At 51.3% G+C, this 15,907-nt stretch overlaps 1 protein-coding gene across 4 annotated transcripts in view; it reads right to left on the reverse strand.

Annotated features, from left to right (window-relative positions):
* Positions 1-2,906: 2,906 nt before the first annotated feature.
* The window catches only part of tamm41 (TAM41 mitochondrial translocator assembly and maintenance homolog), a 53,286-nt gene continuing 40,285 nt past the window's right edge, over positions 2,907-15,907 (reverse strand). For all 4 annotated transcript variants that reach the window (XM_038812661.1, XM_038812662.1, XM_038812663.1 and 1 more), the window contains 2 exons: positions 3,613-3,675; positions 2,907-3,460 (listed from right to left, as the gene is read on the reverse strand). In XM_038812661.1, the coding sequence (XP_038668589.1) occupies positions 3,372-3,460; positions 3,613-3,675 (152 nt within the window). In that variant the 3' untranslated portion in view covers positions 2,907-3,371. The remainder of the gene's footprint in view (positions 3,461-3,612; positions 3,676-15,907) is intronic.

The raw sequence follows: 15,907 nt of genomic DNA on the forward strand, positions 1-15,907 counted from the left end.
CGTGGCCTTTGCGATGTCCGCTTTGATGCGGCTAAAGGCCTGGCAGACCTCTGTCGACGGCGGGAAGGTCGTGGTTTGAATGAGGGGACGGGCCTTGTCAGCGTAATTGGGAACCCATTGGGCATAGTAAGCGTAGAAACCCAGGCAGCGTTTGAGGGATTTGAGGGTATTGGGAAGAGGGAGTTCCATCAGGGGGCGCATGCGTTCGGGGTCGGGGCCTATCACTCCGTTACGCACTACGTAGCCGAGGATGGCTAGACGGTCGGTGCTAAACACGCACTTATCCTTACTGTATGTGAGGTTAAGGAGTTTTGCGGTTTAGAGGCATTTCCGGAGGTTGGCGTCATGGTCCTGCTGGTCGTGGCCGCAGATGGTGACATTATCGAGATACGGTAAGGTAGCCCGTAATCCGTACTTGTCGACCATTCGGTCCATCTCCCGTTGGAAGACCGAGACCCCATTTGTGACACCAAATGGAACCCTAAGGAAGTGGTAGAGGCGCCCATCAGCCTCGAACGCGGTGTACTTGCGGTCACTCGCGCGGAGGGGGAGCTGGTGATAAGCGGACTTAAGGTCCACAGTGGAGAAGACCTTGTATTTCGCTATATCATTTACCATGGCGGAAATACGGGGCGAGGATACACGTCCAGTTGCATAAACCGGTTGATGTTCTGGCTATAGTCGATGACCATCAGGTTTTTCTCCCCAGTCCGGACCACCAGCACTTGGGCTCGCCAGGGACTGTTGCTGCCCTCGATGACCCCTTCCTTCAGCAACCTCTGGACCTCGGACCTGATGAAGGTCCGGTCCTGGGCGCTGTACCGCCTGCTCCGTGTCGTGACGGGTTTGCAATCGGGGGTGAGATTAGCAAACAAGGAGGGGGGGTCCACTTTGAGGGACGCGAGGCTGCAGACAGTGAGGGGGGGTATAGGGCCGCCGAATTGAAAGGTCAGGCTCTGCAGGTTGCACTGGAAGTCCAGTCCTAGGAGTGCCGGTGCGTAAAGGTCAGGGAGGACAAGGACTTTGTAATTTTTTAAAACCTTCCCTTGGACCGTGAGGTCCGCGATGCAGCTAACCCGATTTTGTGTTTTACAGGATGGACAGGGAGCGCGCAGCGTCTTACCATGGCAGGGTGAACAAAGCTTTCCGTGCTCCCAGAGTCCAGCAGGCAGCCCGTCTCGTGGCCGTTGAGGTGGATCAGCGTTGTTGTTTTGGCGAGCGTGCGTGGCCGTGACTGGTCGAGTTGAATGGTCGCGAGCCGTGGAGAAGAACCATCGTCGCAGTTGTCGTCGGCCGAGTAGTAGCTGGCAGAATCTTGCGTGCCAGTCCAGGAAGGTGGTGCCCAGTACCCGCACGTGGAGTCGGGGCCCCAAGATGGAGGCGCCCAGGACCCGCACGTGGAGTCGGCGCCCCAAGATGGCGGCGCCCAGGACCCGCACGTAGAGTCGGCGCCCCAAGATGGCGGCGCACGCGGGGCCCTCGTGGTTGTGGGGGACGGGGTTAGCGGTGCCGGCGGGCCGACCGGAGCGGCTGAGAGCGGGGGCAGAGAGGCGCGCAGGCCAGGCGTAGGGGCCGGGGGCAGCGAGGAGAGAGTTGCGCGGTGCGCTGGGAGGGCCCGGAGGAGGGGGAGGCGTGCAGGCCGGGCGCAGGGGTCCGGGGGGGGGGGGGGGGGGGGGGGAAAGAGATTGGCGCTGCGTACTGGAAGGGCCAGCAAGGGCCCGGAGTGGGGGATCCCCGGTCGCTGTGCGGTGCAGCAGCGACCAATTTGGCCTGGCAGACGGATGAAAAGTGGCCCTTCTTCCCGCAGCTCTTACAGAGGGCGGAGCGGGCCGGGCAGCGCGGGCGAGGGTGTTTCGCGAACCCACAGAAATAGCAGCAGGGCCCCGTGGACTTGTCGGGGCGTCCCGCGGCGCAGGCCTGAGGGAGGTCGGGAGCGGCGGATGGCGGTGGGGAAGCGTGCCAGGAGGTCCAGGGTGCTGCAGCGCGGCTGGGGGCATAGGCTCGGGCGTTTAAATCAGCGACCTCCAGGGAGGTGGAGAGAGTCCGTGCCTCAGTTAGGCTGAGGTCGTCTTTCTCCAGCATCCGCTGGCGGATAGCGGCAGACTGCATCCCAGCCATGTAAGCATTTCTAATCTCTTCTGATCTCTAATCAGAAGTTCCATGTGCTCCGTGGCTGAAACTTCCTCCCCAGGACAGCGAGGGCCTGGTAAAATTGGTCTAATGACTCACCGGGGAGCTGTCGTCTGGTAGCCAGCAGATGTCGGGCGAATACTCTGTTGACCAGTTTAAGAAACTGTCCATTCAGCTTAAGCATGGCCGCATCGTAATCTTTTTCCTCCCTGATCAGCGCGTAGGCTGCTGTGCCCACGCTGGAGTGGAGGATGTGAAGCTTCTGTGCCATGGTGGGGGGGCTATTTGCGGACGCCAGGTATCCCTCGACACATGCCAGCCAATGTTGAAAGATTTCTGAAGCGTTCTGAGTTTGCGGGCTGATGCGGAGGCATTCGGGCTTGAACCGGAGCTCCATCTTCAAAATTCTAGCTTATTAAATTGATGAACCATCAATCGAACGCGAGACGAGTTGCTGTACAAAAGTTAGGCTTTAATAAGCTAGAAGTTAGCCCTGCGGTCGACTACAGTAAATGGACGACCGCCGGGTGTTCTGGTTATTTATACCTCGCTCTGGAGGCGGGGTTAACTCAGCCTCTCGACCAATCGGAGAGCCGTCACATGATTGGTCTCAACCAATCGGTCAAGAGGCACATGACCGACCAGGGCCAATGGTAAGCCAGTGTTCTGCACCAATGGCAGACAGCTATGCAAATCATACCACCACAATATGGAACTCACTGAAACAGAAATAATTAAATCTTATTTTCCAGTGATTCAGACACAAAACGTACGACTCACGTAACCTGAAGCTTTATTATGATGTCACCATATTGGTTAATGGATGTGCCTTAAGAGATGGTTAAATAACAATATGATCTAAATATGGACTCCCATTGGTTGAGTTCGCTGTTAAGTAGAGCATGTGCCTCATTTGGATCTGTGGATATCAGAACGGTTTCCATGATTGGATCCCAATTAACCCACTGATTACTAAATATTTATCGCTTGCAAAATTTGCATATTTATAAAGTTCTTTAAAAGCTGAACATTGCAAAACATAAACAGTACTTGTGTTGATAAAATATTTACCAGTAAAATTCTTTTGAAAATATGTTGAGCTATTATTAATGATAGTGAATTGGAGACATTATAAAGATGCATTTAATAATTTATAAAGTATGCCAGCCATTGATGAAAAACTCACAGCTTGTGTGCTTCATTAAAAAAAATGTATTTTCCAAATATAATTTAAATAATAGTTAACAAAAATGTTCAGAAGATTTTCTTCTCCATCCTCTCCACATTTTATGCAGTTTCTTCGTGCTGTAGGTAACTGTTTTTCGCATACCTAAATACACATGAAACATTACATGAGACACTGCTTAAACCTCTAAAATTGCCAATGGCATTTTAGCTGAATGTAATCAATATAATAGTGGAAAATTATTTAGTTATAGGAAGAAAACAAAACAAAACAAAACAAAAAAAAAAAAAACTTACCAGCAGTAAGAATTCCTTTCGCACTTTGGGTAAGACTGGAGGATTTTACGATACCAGATACACCTCGCATTTGGAGAAAAAAAAAACCAAAGCTATTATTCTAATTTGTAAGGAATTAACATATGCTATAAAAGTCCCAAATATATTTTAAAATACTATTTTTAACAGTTAAGACTCAAATTTGGAAGTGCTGCTTGGAAAAGATAATGCATGTAAATTAAACTGGCCTTGGAGTATCAGTCTCAAATCTAGGGGCGCTCTCCCACAATTGTCCTCCAGCTGTTGTTACTGTTTTGCTCACAATTTTGCGTTCAAACTCCCTCCCCGGCAAGTACACGAGCAAAGGTATTTACAACAAAAGCAGCAGAACCTGGACTTTTGCATTAGCCAGTTTACAATGGGCTGTACAGGTTTAGTTTATTAAATGATGAAGAAGGGGATGTCTGACAAAATGCAACGTTGCTCATTTACAGTGCCTAAATGCAGCTTTGTGGCCATTATTCCCCATATCAAACTTCGGTGTGGTACCAATGTTCTCTAACTTCCATTAGTTGTGCACAGTCCTTTTGCCTACCACACAAATTAATAAAGTCAATAATGTGGTATGTGAATCTCAGCAATTGCTTTTGTTTATTGTCACGTGTACCAGGGTACAGTGAAAAGTATTTTTCTGCGAGCTGCTCAACAGATCATTAAGTACATGGGAAGAAAAGGGAATAAAAGAAAATACAGAATAGGGCAACACAAGATACACAACGTAACTACATAACACCGGCATCGGGTGAAGCATACAGGGGTGTAGTGTTAATCAGGTCAGTCCATAAGAAGGTCATTTAGGAGTCTGGTAACAGCGGGGAAGAAGCTGTTCGTGCGTGTTTTCAGACTTTTGTACACCTACCCGATGGAAGAAGTTGGACGAGTGAGTAGGCCGGGTGGGAGGGGCGCACAGTGCCTGTGCAACGGCAGTTATGTAAGCCATTCATCCCAATGACTGGCGAATCATATCAAACAGCTGGTCTCTGGCTGTTTTCAATAGGCAGAGTATTAATTATACCAATCTGTGCTTTCAAAACTCAGCATCTAATGCTAAATGTGATTCTGCAATTGGACAGCACTTAATGAACAATCTCGAGTGTGCTAAGAATTACACTAAAAAACAATTTTAGATTATCAGTTGGGTTTGCAATTTTGCTATCTTGAAGGCCCCAATCTTGATATCAAGGTGTTCAGTGGAAGAGAGGCAATCGATTTCTAAAGTGGTCGACTGAATATAAGTAGCCCACCTATGTTTTGGATAGGTTGCATGGCATATCAAATCAAAGCTTCGATCATATATATCCCAGCTTCATCAGATGGAATGTGTGTTTCTTGGATAGAGATCACATGTTAGTTGCATGTTGCTGGATGAGATTGATAATTAGTAGACGCTTGACGGCAGTTAGCATCTCAATGTTGAGTCGCGGGATGCAGAGTGCAGATCCGATCATGAGGGATCTAAAGGAATTCATACTGCTGGCTGTCTAAGAGATGGTGATACCAGGATATTTGAAGCCTGAGTTTGCTGAATTTGGTTTGCTTGTAGGATCACTGGTTCTCTGGGTTATACCGGGTACTGACGGATGGCGTGACATCAACCCAAGCCTGCTGCTACACAAGGACCTTACCAGACCACCTGCTGCTCACCTCCCATCATACCAGCCCATCGGTACCAGGAATAACAATAGAGGCCATGTGGCACAGGAATGGAACCAACATGCCACCATTAGAAAACACTTCATCACAGATCCCACAGCCCGCCCACCCACTTTCAACCTGCCACACCAACACTGTACACTACTTAACTATACCCACCCTGGCTAAAGCCTTTGTGCAGCCAACCAGCACAAGTGGGCCTCGTAGGGAACCTGGACTGCATCTGTGATGCACCCCAATCAATGACTCATATCATTGAAGACTGCCCCCTAACAAAATTCAGCGGAGATCGCAGAGGGCTCCATTCATCCACTGCGGATGCTATTGCCTGGCCTGGTGATTACTGCACACATTAAAAGAAAATAGAGGGGTGGCCTTGCCAGATGCCAGCATTCGAGAGCCGCACATTTCCTCCGGAGGATATTGAAAGGGATGAATTTGAAGAAGCTGAGGCTGCCGGGGAAGAGTCTATAGCACCAACCAGGCAGGTCAGATTTACATACTGGGCACCCATTCCACCAGATTCCACGAGGAGGATGACAAGTTATAGTCAGCATCCTCTTTGACAAGTGCCCTCCATCATGAGTCCACATGAACACCAGCATTGCAATCCCTCTCATTGCAACTCTGCACTTTAATCGGAGAGTGAGTGCTTACCCATTTGGCTAACCATTGTCCTGTTTCTTTGAAGGATGACAAAACCGTGGGAATATGTGTCCTTGTTGAAATGAGGACCAACCTGGAGGAGAGCATCCCAGCATCACACATCAGATGACACGGCCTCTTCTTGTGACTCTGCAGCATGCCAGCCATCATGGTAGCCTAGTAGAGGCAGGTGTTTCTCCTTAGTGGACTTATAGCAGTATACCTTCACTCTGACAAGTTCCTCAAGGAGATCCATCGCAACAATGTGAGTACGCATTCTGTGCCACCGTGCTTGTGAAAATGAAAGGTCATACTTGGGGGCCAAGGCAGAGGATGTCATGCAGGTCTCACTCCATTTTGACATCGCCCGTCCTTTGTGCCATCTTCTCCTCCACCACATTCACATCTGGCACGCTCAGTTAGGGATGCAGGCGTGCATTCATTCTGAACTTTCCATGAATCTGGACCACCCAAGGATCACAAATTTCAAATGGCCAGTTTGCCCTTACAATTAGCCCTGACCCTTGCCAACTGTAAAATGCTACGGCATGAAGTACTCAAGATATTGTTTTGTTGATAACAAAGATAAATCTTCAGATTCATTATATCCTCATTTGCATTCCATTGCTGCCCTCAACATTTTCAAAAGCTACTATCAGCACTTCCGGAGCATGCTTCAAGGCTCCATGGACTGCAACATATGGATATACCATAACCGACCTCAACGAGCGTATAGGTGAGAGGATGCTCCTCAGAATGGCTCAACTCTGTATCCTTACATCCAGAGCCTTGTGGCTGCAATGCGGACAACCATAAGGTGTTAAGGCCTCCGAGGGGCAGAGCTCCGGCACTAGGTTTAAAGGTGCTCACACTGATTGCTATGCTTAGCAAACGTACACTCAGAGAGTCGGCAATGTGCAAGTGTGTGCACGAGCAAAGAGTAAAAATATTGGAAATCTTGCTGGATGACAATGAGTAAATGGAGTTTCAGGATCATGATCCTTCTCCATGGATAATAGGCCTTCACTGTACATTAATGCAGATAAAACGGGTCAATACCTTAGCCTCAGTCTTAAACAGCCAAGAATGAACATGACATGAACCAGCCCACCATGTGAATGAGGTTCCGTACACAATCAGACTTGATATATAGGACGATGTATCACTGGTGTTCAAAGTCACCATGGTGAGGGCAGCATGGTGGAACAGTGGCTAGCATTGCTGCCTGCGGCACCGAGGACCCGGGTTCAAATCCTGGCCCTGGGTCACTGTCCATGTGGAGTTTGCACGTTCTCCCCGTATCTGCGTAGCTTTCACCCCCCATATCCCAAAGTTGTGGAGGTGGATTGGCCACGCTAAATTGCCCCTCAATTCGAAAAAATAATTGGGTACTCTAAATTTATTTTTAAAAATCATGGCAGCACATGCTGTGGGGACATGGAAGGTAACAATATCCACCAGACACACATGGGGCCGGATCCTCCAATTCAGAGTGTTTTTTTATAAATGTTTTTTATTGAGTTTTTGAACAAAGTATATTTGCCGTTATGTACAGAGGGGCAGCACGGTAGCATTGTGGATAGCACAACTGCTTCACAGTTCCTGGGTCCCAGGTTCGATTCCGGCTTGGGTCGCTGTCTGTGCAGAGTCTGCACGTTCTCCCCGTGTGTGCGTGGGTTTCCTCTGGGTGCTCCGGTTTCCTCCCACAGTCCAAAGATGTGCAGGTTAGGTGGATTGGCCATGATAAATTGCCCTTAGTGTTGGGTGGGGTTACTGGGTTATGGGGATAGGGTGGTGGTGTTGACCTTGGGTAGGGTGCTCTTTCCAAGAGCCGGTGCAGACTCGATGGGCTGAATGGCCTCGTTCTGCACTGCAAATTCAATATGATATATGTATATATAGAAGAGAGAGAGAGAGAAGGGCACACACAAACATATCACAAAAAAAAAGTAATAATAAGAAATATAAAATCAAATCAAGTAACTGATAAGGTATTATACACCAATTCAAAAGCAGCAACTCTGTACACTTGGCAAAATTATTTACAACACACCAGCAGGCATCTGTTTGGGGGGCGGGTGTATACATTTGGGTGCCGGAGAAACAATTACAGAGGGCAACACTCGAATGGGTCTGGTGTTGGTGTTGTCACTTGCTTCTCACGGACGGATTTCGCTGCCGTTGTCGTCTCGCGCTCACCTCCGCTTCAGCCGTTCCTCCCGTATTCTCCTTTTTCTCTGTTCCTGTGTTTGCCAAGTTTGTTATCGTTTCCCTGCCTCCCCACCTACCTGGTTCTCCTCTATTGTTCCCCCCCCTTCTATCTCTCATGCTTTGGCTACTTTCCCCTGATTCTTGGCTACCTGGCTATTCTTCTGCTTGTTCGTTGGCCACAAACAGGCCCCGAAACAATTGGGTGAATGGCTCCCACGTTCTGTGAAAGCCGTCATCTGACCCTCGGATGGCAAATTTGATTTTCTCCATTTGGAGAGATTCCGAGAGGTCGGATAGCCAGTCTGCAGCTTTGGGTGGTGCTGCTGACCACCAGTCGAACAGGATTCTGCGGCGGGCAATCAGGGAGGCAAAGGCAAGGGTGCCCGCCCTCCTCCCCTGGAATAGATTTGGCTGGTCTGAAACCCCGAAGACCGCCACTTTTTGGGCATGGCTCCACCCTCACCCCCACCACTTTGGACATTGTCTCGAAGAAGGCTATCCAGTACCCCGCAAGTCTAGGGCAAGACCAGAACATGTGGGTGTAGTTGGCCGGGCCTCCTTGACACTGTTCACATCTATCCTCCACCTCCGGGGAGAACCTACTCGTACGGGTTCTTGTTAAGTCGGCTTTATGTACCACTTTTAGTTGCATCAGGCTGGGCCTTGCGCAAGTGGAGGTGGAGTTGACCCTATGCAGTGCTTCGCTCCAGAGTCCCCACCCTATTTCAATCCCCAGGCCCTCCTCCCATTTCTTTCTTGTTCCCTCCAGTACGGTGTCGGCCCTTTCTACCAGTCAGTCATACACGGCGCTACAGTTTCCTTTATCTAGGATGCTTGCGCCCGGTAACTCTTCCAGTAATGTCTGTCGTGGCGGTTGTGGATATGTCTCTGTCTCCTTTTGTAGGAAGTTTTTGAGTTGCAGGTACCTTAGCTCATTCCCCCTGACTAGCTGGAATTTTTCCGTCAGTTCGTCCAGTGTTGCGATCCTGCCGTCCGTGTATAGGTCCCTGACTCAGTGTCCCTCCATCCTGTCCCCACCTTTTGAAAGTGGTGTCAAGTCAGTGCTGGTGTGAACCTATGGTTGCTGCAGATGGGATCTTTGTCCGACATTTTAGTCAGGCCAAATTGCTGCCGTAGTTGGTTCCAGGACTGGAGGGTAGCTATCACCACCAGGCTGCTGGGGTGTTTTTTGAGTGGGGATAGGAGTGCTGACCTCCGGAGGGAGGTCCCCATGCAGGAGGCCTCTTCCGTGCGCACCCATTCGGCTTCTGGCTCCTTGATCCATCCCCTTATTCGCTCGGCCGTCGCCGCCCAGTGGTAGAATTGTAGGTTTGGGAGGGCTAGACCCCCCCCGGATTTTGTTTTTGTAGGATCTTCTTCGGGATCCTAGCATTCTTCCCCCCCACCCCCATACGAACACCATGATTAGTTTGCCCAGCGCTTTGAAAAAGGCCTTGGGGATGTAGATCGGGATGGATCTAAGTAGGAAGAGGGCAGCACGTTCATTTTGATCGTCTGGACTCTCCCCACGAGGGAGAGTGGGAGTGTGTTCCATCTTTGCAGGTCCTTTTTTATTTCCTCTGTCAGACTGGTGAGGTTCCATTTGTGGATCCCTTTCCAGTCATGGGCCATTTGGATCCCCATGAATTTGTATCGGGCTTGTTTAAACGGCAGTCCCGTTAGTGCTGCCCCCCTACTTGCGGGTGTACTGGGAAGATCTCGCTTTTGCTCATGTTGAGTTTGTAGCCCGAGAAGGCGCCAAGCTCTTTCAGGAGCACGATGATTCCGTCCATGCTGTTTTGTGGGTCCGGAATGTAGAGGAGCAGGTCATCTGCATAGAGTGAGACTCTGTGCTCTCTGCCACCCCTTTGGATCCCCCTCCAGCTTTTTGCTGCTCTGAGCGCAATTGCTAGTGGCTCGATCGCTAGAGCAAACAGCAGCGGGGACAGTGGGCATCCTTGTCTGGTGCACCTATGCAACTGGAAGTATCGGGAGTTGGTGTTGGTTGCCCGTACGCTCACCATGGGTGCGCTATATAGGAGTTTTACCCAGGAGGTGAATCCTGTTCCAAGCCCGAACCACTCCAGTACCTCTATGAGGTATTTCCATTTGACTCTGTCGAAGGCCTTTTCTGCGTCTAGGTAGACGATCATCTCTGGTGTTCTCTCCCCGGACGGGATCATTATCACGTTCAGCAGGCACCTGATGTTTGAAGTAAGCTGTCTACCTTTGACAAAGCCCGTCTGGTCCTCTGCGACCACCTCAGGTACACAGTCTTCTAGCCTTTTGACTAGAATTTTGGCATCTGCATTCAGCAGTGAGATGGGTATGTTTGACCCACATTCCGTTGGATCTTTATTTTTCTTAGATATCAGCGAGATTGAGGCCTGTGCTAGCGTGGGTGGCAGAGTGCCACGAGCCAGCAAGTCTCTCGCAGGTGACCATCTCTTGCAGGTACGGGGCCAGTGCTGTCGCAAATTTTTTGTAGAAGTCCGCCGGGAGCCCGTCTAGTCCCGGCGCCTTCCCTGCTTGCATGGAGCTAATGCTGTCCATGATCTCTCTCAGTACTAGTGGTGCTTCCAGGCCCCGTTTTCTGCCCTCCCCCACGACTGGTATGTCCAGTTCATCAAGCAACCATTTCATCCCGGACTCCCACCTTGGGGGCTCTGAGGTGTACAGCCCTTGGTAAAAGGCCCTGAAGGCTTTGTTGATCTTTTCTGGTTCTGTTTCTAATGTGCCTCTGGTATCCCTGATTTGTGCAATTTCTCTGGTGGCTGCCTGCTTTCTCAGCTGGTGTGCCAACAGGCAGCTGGCTTTGTCTCCGTGTTCGTACAGGGTCCCAAGTGCCAGGAGCTCTACGGTCGGGGCCTCAGAGTATTTACGGTCTATCTCCAGTATGGAGTCGACCAGTTGCTGCTCAGCCGCCCTTTCCTCCCTATCCCTTCGCGCTTTGAAAGCGATGATTTCCCCTCTTAGTACGGCCTTAGAACATGGAGGGTGAGACCTCCTCTCCGACCCAGGGCACAGGTTTAAAGTTGGCTGTCAGTGGCATGCGCAGCTGCATGGTTGCCTTGCAAGCTGCAGTAATGGTGTTGCATTCCATATAATAATATTTATTGTCACAAGTAGGCTTACATTAACACTGCAATGAAGTTACTGTGAAAAGCCCGTAGTTGTCACATTCCGTCGCCTGTTCGGGTACACAGAGGGAGAATTCAGAATGTCCAATTCACCCAACAGCACATCTTTCAGGACTTGTGGGAGGAAACCGGAGCATCCGGAAGAAACCCACGCAGATACGGGGAGAACGTGCAGACTCCGCACAGACAGTGACCCAAGCCGGGAATCGAACCTGGGACCCTGGCACTGTGAGCAACAGTGCTGCTACCCACTGTGCTACGATGCTGCACTCCCCCCCCCCCCACCCCCATAGCACTCCTCCTGGCCACACCCCACTACTCCCCCCAGCCCTGGGAGAAGACCCCCAGGCCAACGGCACGACTGTCGGCGAAGTATGGCGGTGCTGGACTATGTCTGTACATCCTCTCTATCTCAGCAGCCACCACACCAGGTGCACGATTTGTGAGAGCACACGTGGACCGCGCTGTTGTGAACTCGACCCGTCGGAGGCGGAGACTGCGGGTAGGCCCACTAATGATATGCAAATGGTGTTGCAACTACGCGTGGCGTGTGTCGCTTTGAAGCCGTTTTGAGGGAGGCGGAGCATCGTGATTCAGTGTTGGGAGCTATTTTCTGCCCGATCGCACGCCCCGATTTTGGCGTTGGTTAACGGAGAATCCGTCCATGGTTTTGACATATGCAGTAAGTGAAAGGAGGGACCATGGTGTCACACATTCTGCTCATCATAAAGAGGAGACATATACAAAATGGATGCGATTCTATTTACATGGTTGACAATTATATACATGTGGTTCTTGGGCACTCCCTCAGGGTCGAGGATAACTTGCTTCCACTCCAGGGGAGGTGGGTTCAGCTTGGCTGAATACTCCAATCCTGGAACCACAGACTCTGCCACTGGTTTGGCAGGTGGTGTTTGATGAGGTGTGTGGGTGGGCCCTCTGGTTTCTGCACTCTCCGCTGTTTACGCTTGGCCTCTCTGTGACACGCGAGATGATTGGCGCCTTCGTGGATGTTTTTTCTGTAGTTTCTGTAAGAGAATTCCCACGTGTCGGTGAGGATGTTGCACTTATATAGGGAGGCTTTCAGAGTGTCCTTAACGCGTTTCCTCTGTCCCCCTCGTAATCACTGGCCATTGCAGAGCTCAAAGGAGAGCACTTGTTTTGGGAGTCTTGTGTTGGGAATTTGGAGCCTTGGTTCAATGGGTGTCTCCTCACGGGGCTATATTAGTGTCTTCTGTTTATTTTTCGTTTCGTATTACTATTTACTCACTGGGGCTGGAGAGGTAGCTTAATTGGTTGATTCGTGTGGTGAGAAGGGTCCGGACAATGAGGCGACAGTCTGATCGGCACCAGGGGCGGGAGCTGCCGGGGTCAGCTGACTCTCGGGAGCGTAGTGGGGGGTGAGCAAGTGCTCAGTTGGTGCTTGGCTGGGGGTCTTGGGTCATGGGGCTGTTGGGGGGGGGGGGGGGGGGGGATGCTGCTTTGCTTACAGAGGAGGTATCAATTTCGGGGCACCAATCGAGGGTCGGGGGCTCAAGGAAGCGAAGGCCGCAGGCTCGAGGTTGGCCAAAAAAAGGCGATGGCTAGTCGGGGGGGGGGGGGGGGGGGGGGGGGGGGACCCCCCCTTCCCGGCTGATCACGTGGAATGTGAGGGGTTTGAATGGGGTCAAAAGAGCGCGCGTGTTTGCGCATTTAAAGGGGTTAAAGGCAGGTGTAGCAATGCTTCAGGAGACACCTTTAAAGCTTGCAGATCACACGAGATTTGGAAATGGATGGGTAGGCCAGGTGTTCCATTCAGGGCTGGATTCGAAGACCAGGGGGGTAGCAATTCTGATCAGTAAAGGTGTGGCATTCAAGGCTGGGAGAATTGTGGCAGATAACGGGGACAGGTATATAATGGTGAGTGGAAAGTTGGAGTGGGCCCGGGCAGTGTTTGTGAACGTCTACGCTCCGAATTGGGATGATGTGGAATTAACGAGACGCATGCTAGGCAAAATCCCGGACTTAGAGTCACACAACCTGATCATGGAGGGAGACTTTAACAGTCATTGACCCCGAGCTGGACCGGTCGAAGTCCAGGACAGGGAAGCGACTGGCAGCGGCTAAGGAACTGAAGGGTTTTATGGAGCAGATCGGGGGTGGGGATCCATGGAGGCTCGCGCGGCCGAGAGCGAAAGAGTTCTCTTTTTTCTCCCACGTTCATAAGGTTTATTCCCGCATAGACTTCTTTGTCTTGAGCAGGGCGTTAATCCCAAAAGTGGCGGGAACGGAATACTCAGCAATCACAGTCTCGGACTGTGCTCCGCACTGGGTGGACCTGCGGCTTAGTGAGGAGAGAGGGCAGTGCCCATTCTGGAGACTGGATGTAGGGCTGCTGGCGGACGAAGAGTTTGCGGGCGGATTAGCAGGAACATCCAGGATTACCTGGAAACAAACGATACGGGTGAGGTAGCAGCAGCAACGGTCTGGGAGGCTCTGAAGGCAGTTGTCAGAGGGGAGCTCATCTGAATTCGATCCCATAGGGAAAGAGAAAAAGAGCAGAGAGGGAGACTGGTGGAGGAGATACTCCGAGTGGACAGGAGATATGCGGAGGCCCCTGAGGCGGGGCTACTGAGGGAGCGACGGAGTCTGCAGGCGGAGTTTGAACTGCTGACCACAGGGAAAGCGGTAGCACAGCTGAGGAAGGCAAGGGGGGCAGTCTGAGTACGGGGAGAAAACGAGTAGAATGCTGGCACACCAACTGCGAAAGAGGGAGGCGGCCAGGAAAATTGGGGAAGTAAAGAATAAGGAGGAAACATGGTCCTGGATCAGGTTGGGGGGGGGGAGCGGAAGGGATGAGGCAATTTTTGGACCAGTTGAGGTTCCCAAAGATGGAAGAGGACCTGGTGGAGGGGCTGGGGGCCCCAATTGAATTGGAGGAGATTGTCAAAGGTATAGAGGGCATGCAATCGGGTAAAGCCCTGGGCCGGACGGGTACCAGGTAGAACTCTATAAGAAATTTTCGGAAATATTGAACCCACACCTGATGAGGATCTCCAATGAGGGTAGAGAGAAAGGAACCCTCCCCCCAACAATGTCACAGGCCTTGATCTCACTCATTCTTAAACAAGGGAAGGACCCGGAACAATGCGGGTCATACAGACCGATTGCAAGTGTATAAACCACTGAGGTCGGGGTACTTCGAGCTTCACCGGGGAACGAGGCAGGGGTGTCCCCTCTCCCCGTTACTATTTGCCCTAGCTATAGAACCGTTACTATGGCGCTGAGAGCCTCGAGGAACTGGCGGGGGTGACATCCGGTCTCACTATACGCTGATGATTAGCTCCTGTACATTTTGGACCCTGTGGAGGGGATGGGGGAGGTTCTGCGGATCCTGAGGGATTTTGGTAGTTTTTCAGGGTACAAACTGAACATGGGAAAGAGCGAGTTGTTTGTGATCCTGGCCAAGGGGCAGGAGGAGAGACTGAAAGAGCTGCCGCTCAGGATGGTAGAGAAAAGTTTTCGTTACCTGGCTATACAGGTGGTCAGGAAATGGGATGCTCGGCATGGGCTCAACCTGACCCGGTTGGTGGAGCAAATGGAAGGGGACTTTAAAAGGTGGGATATGCTCCTGCTGTCACTGGCAGGGAGGGTGCAGAGCGTGAAAGTGACCGTCCCCACAGATTTTTGTTTGTCTTTCAGTGCCTCTCCATCTTAATCCCGAAGGCCTTTTTAAAGCTGGTGAGTAGGATCATTTTGGGCTTTATGTGGGCGAATAAGACCCTGCGAGTAAGATCACTGTTGGAGCGCAGTCGGAGGGCCGGGGTTGTGGGGGGGGGGGGGGGGGGGGGGTTGGCGCTGGGCGGCCAATATAGCTATGATTAGGAAGTGGGCGATGGGGGGCGGGGGGGCGTAGGAGCAGCTGGAAGCAGAGTCATGTGAAGGTACTAGTCTGAGAGCTTTGATAACGGCTCCTTTGCCGTTCTCGTCGACCCGTTACTCCACAAGTCCGGTGGTGGTGGTGACACTGAGGATCTGGGGACAGTGGAGGTGGTACAAGAAGGTGGAGGGAGCGTCGGTCTGGACCCCGATATGTAACAACCACAGGTTTGTCCCGGGTAGGATGGATGGTGTGTTCCAGAGCTGGCAGAGGGCAGGCATCAGAAGGATGGGAGATCTGTTCATAGACGGAAGCTTTCCCAGTTTGAAGGCGCTAGAGGACAAATTTAATCTGCCGTCAGGAAATGCCTTTAAATATCTGCGAGTACGAGCCTTCCTGAAATAAACCGGTAGTGGCCTTTCCGACGCTGCCGCTACTGAGGATACAGGACAGGGTGGTCTCTGGCACCTGGGTGGGGGAGGGGAAAGTGTCGGATATCTACCAGGAACTACAGGAGGCGGAGGAAACCCCGGTGGAGGAGCTCAAGGGAAAGTGGGAGGAAGAGCTAGGTGAGGAGCTGGAAGCGGGACTGTGGGCAGAGGTCCTGGAGAGGGTTAATTCCTCCTCATCATGTGCCAGGCTCAGTCTAATTCAATTTAAGGTGGTCCACCGGCACACATGACGGCGGCGAGAAAGAGCAAGTTTTTTGGGGTAGAAGACAGTTGTTTGAGGTGCAAGGGCAGCCCTG

This window comes from Scyliorhinus canicula, chromosome 11 (genome assembly GCF_902713615.1).
Source record: "Scyliorhinus canicula chromosome 11, sScyCan1.1, whole genome shotgun sequence".
In the NCBI taxonomy this organism is placed as follows: Eukaryota; Metazoa; Chordata; class Chondrichthyes; order Carcharhiniformes; family Scyliorhinidae; genus Scyliorhinus; species Scyliorhinus canicula.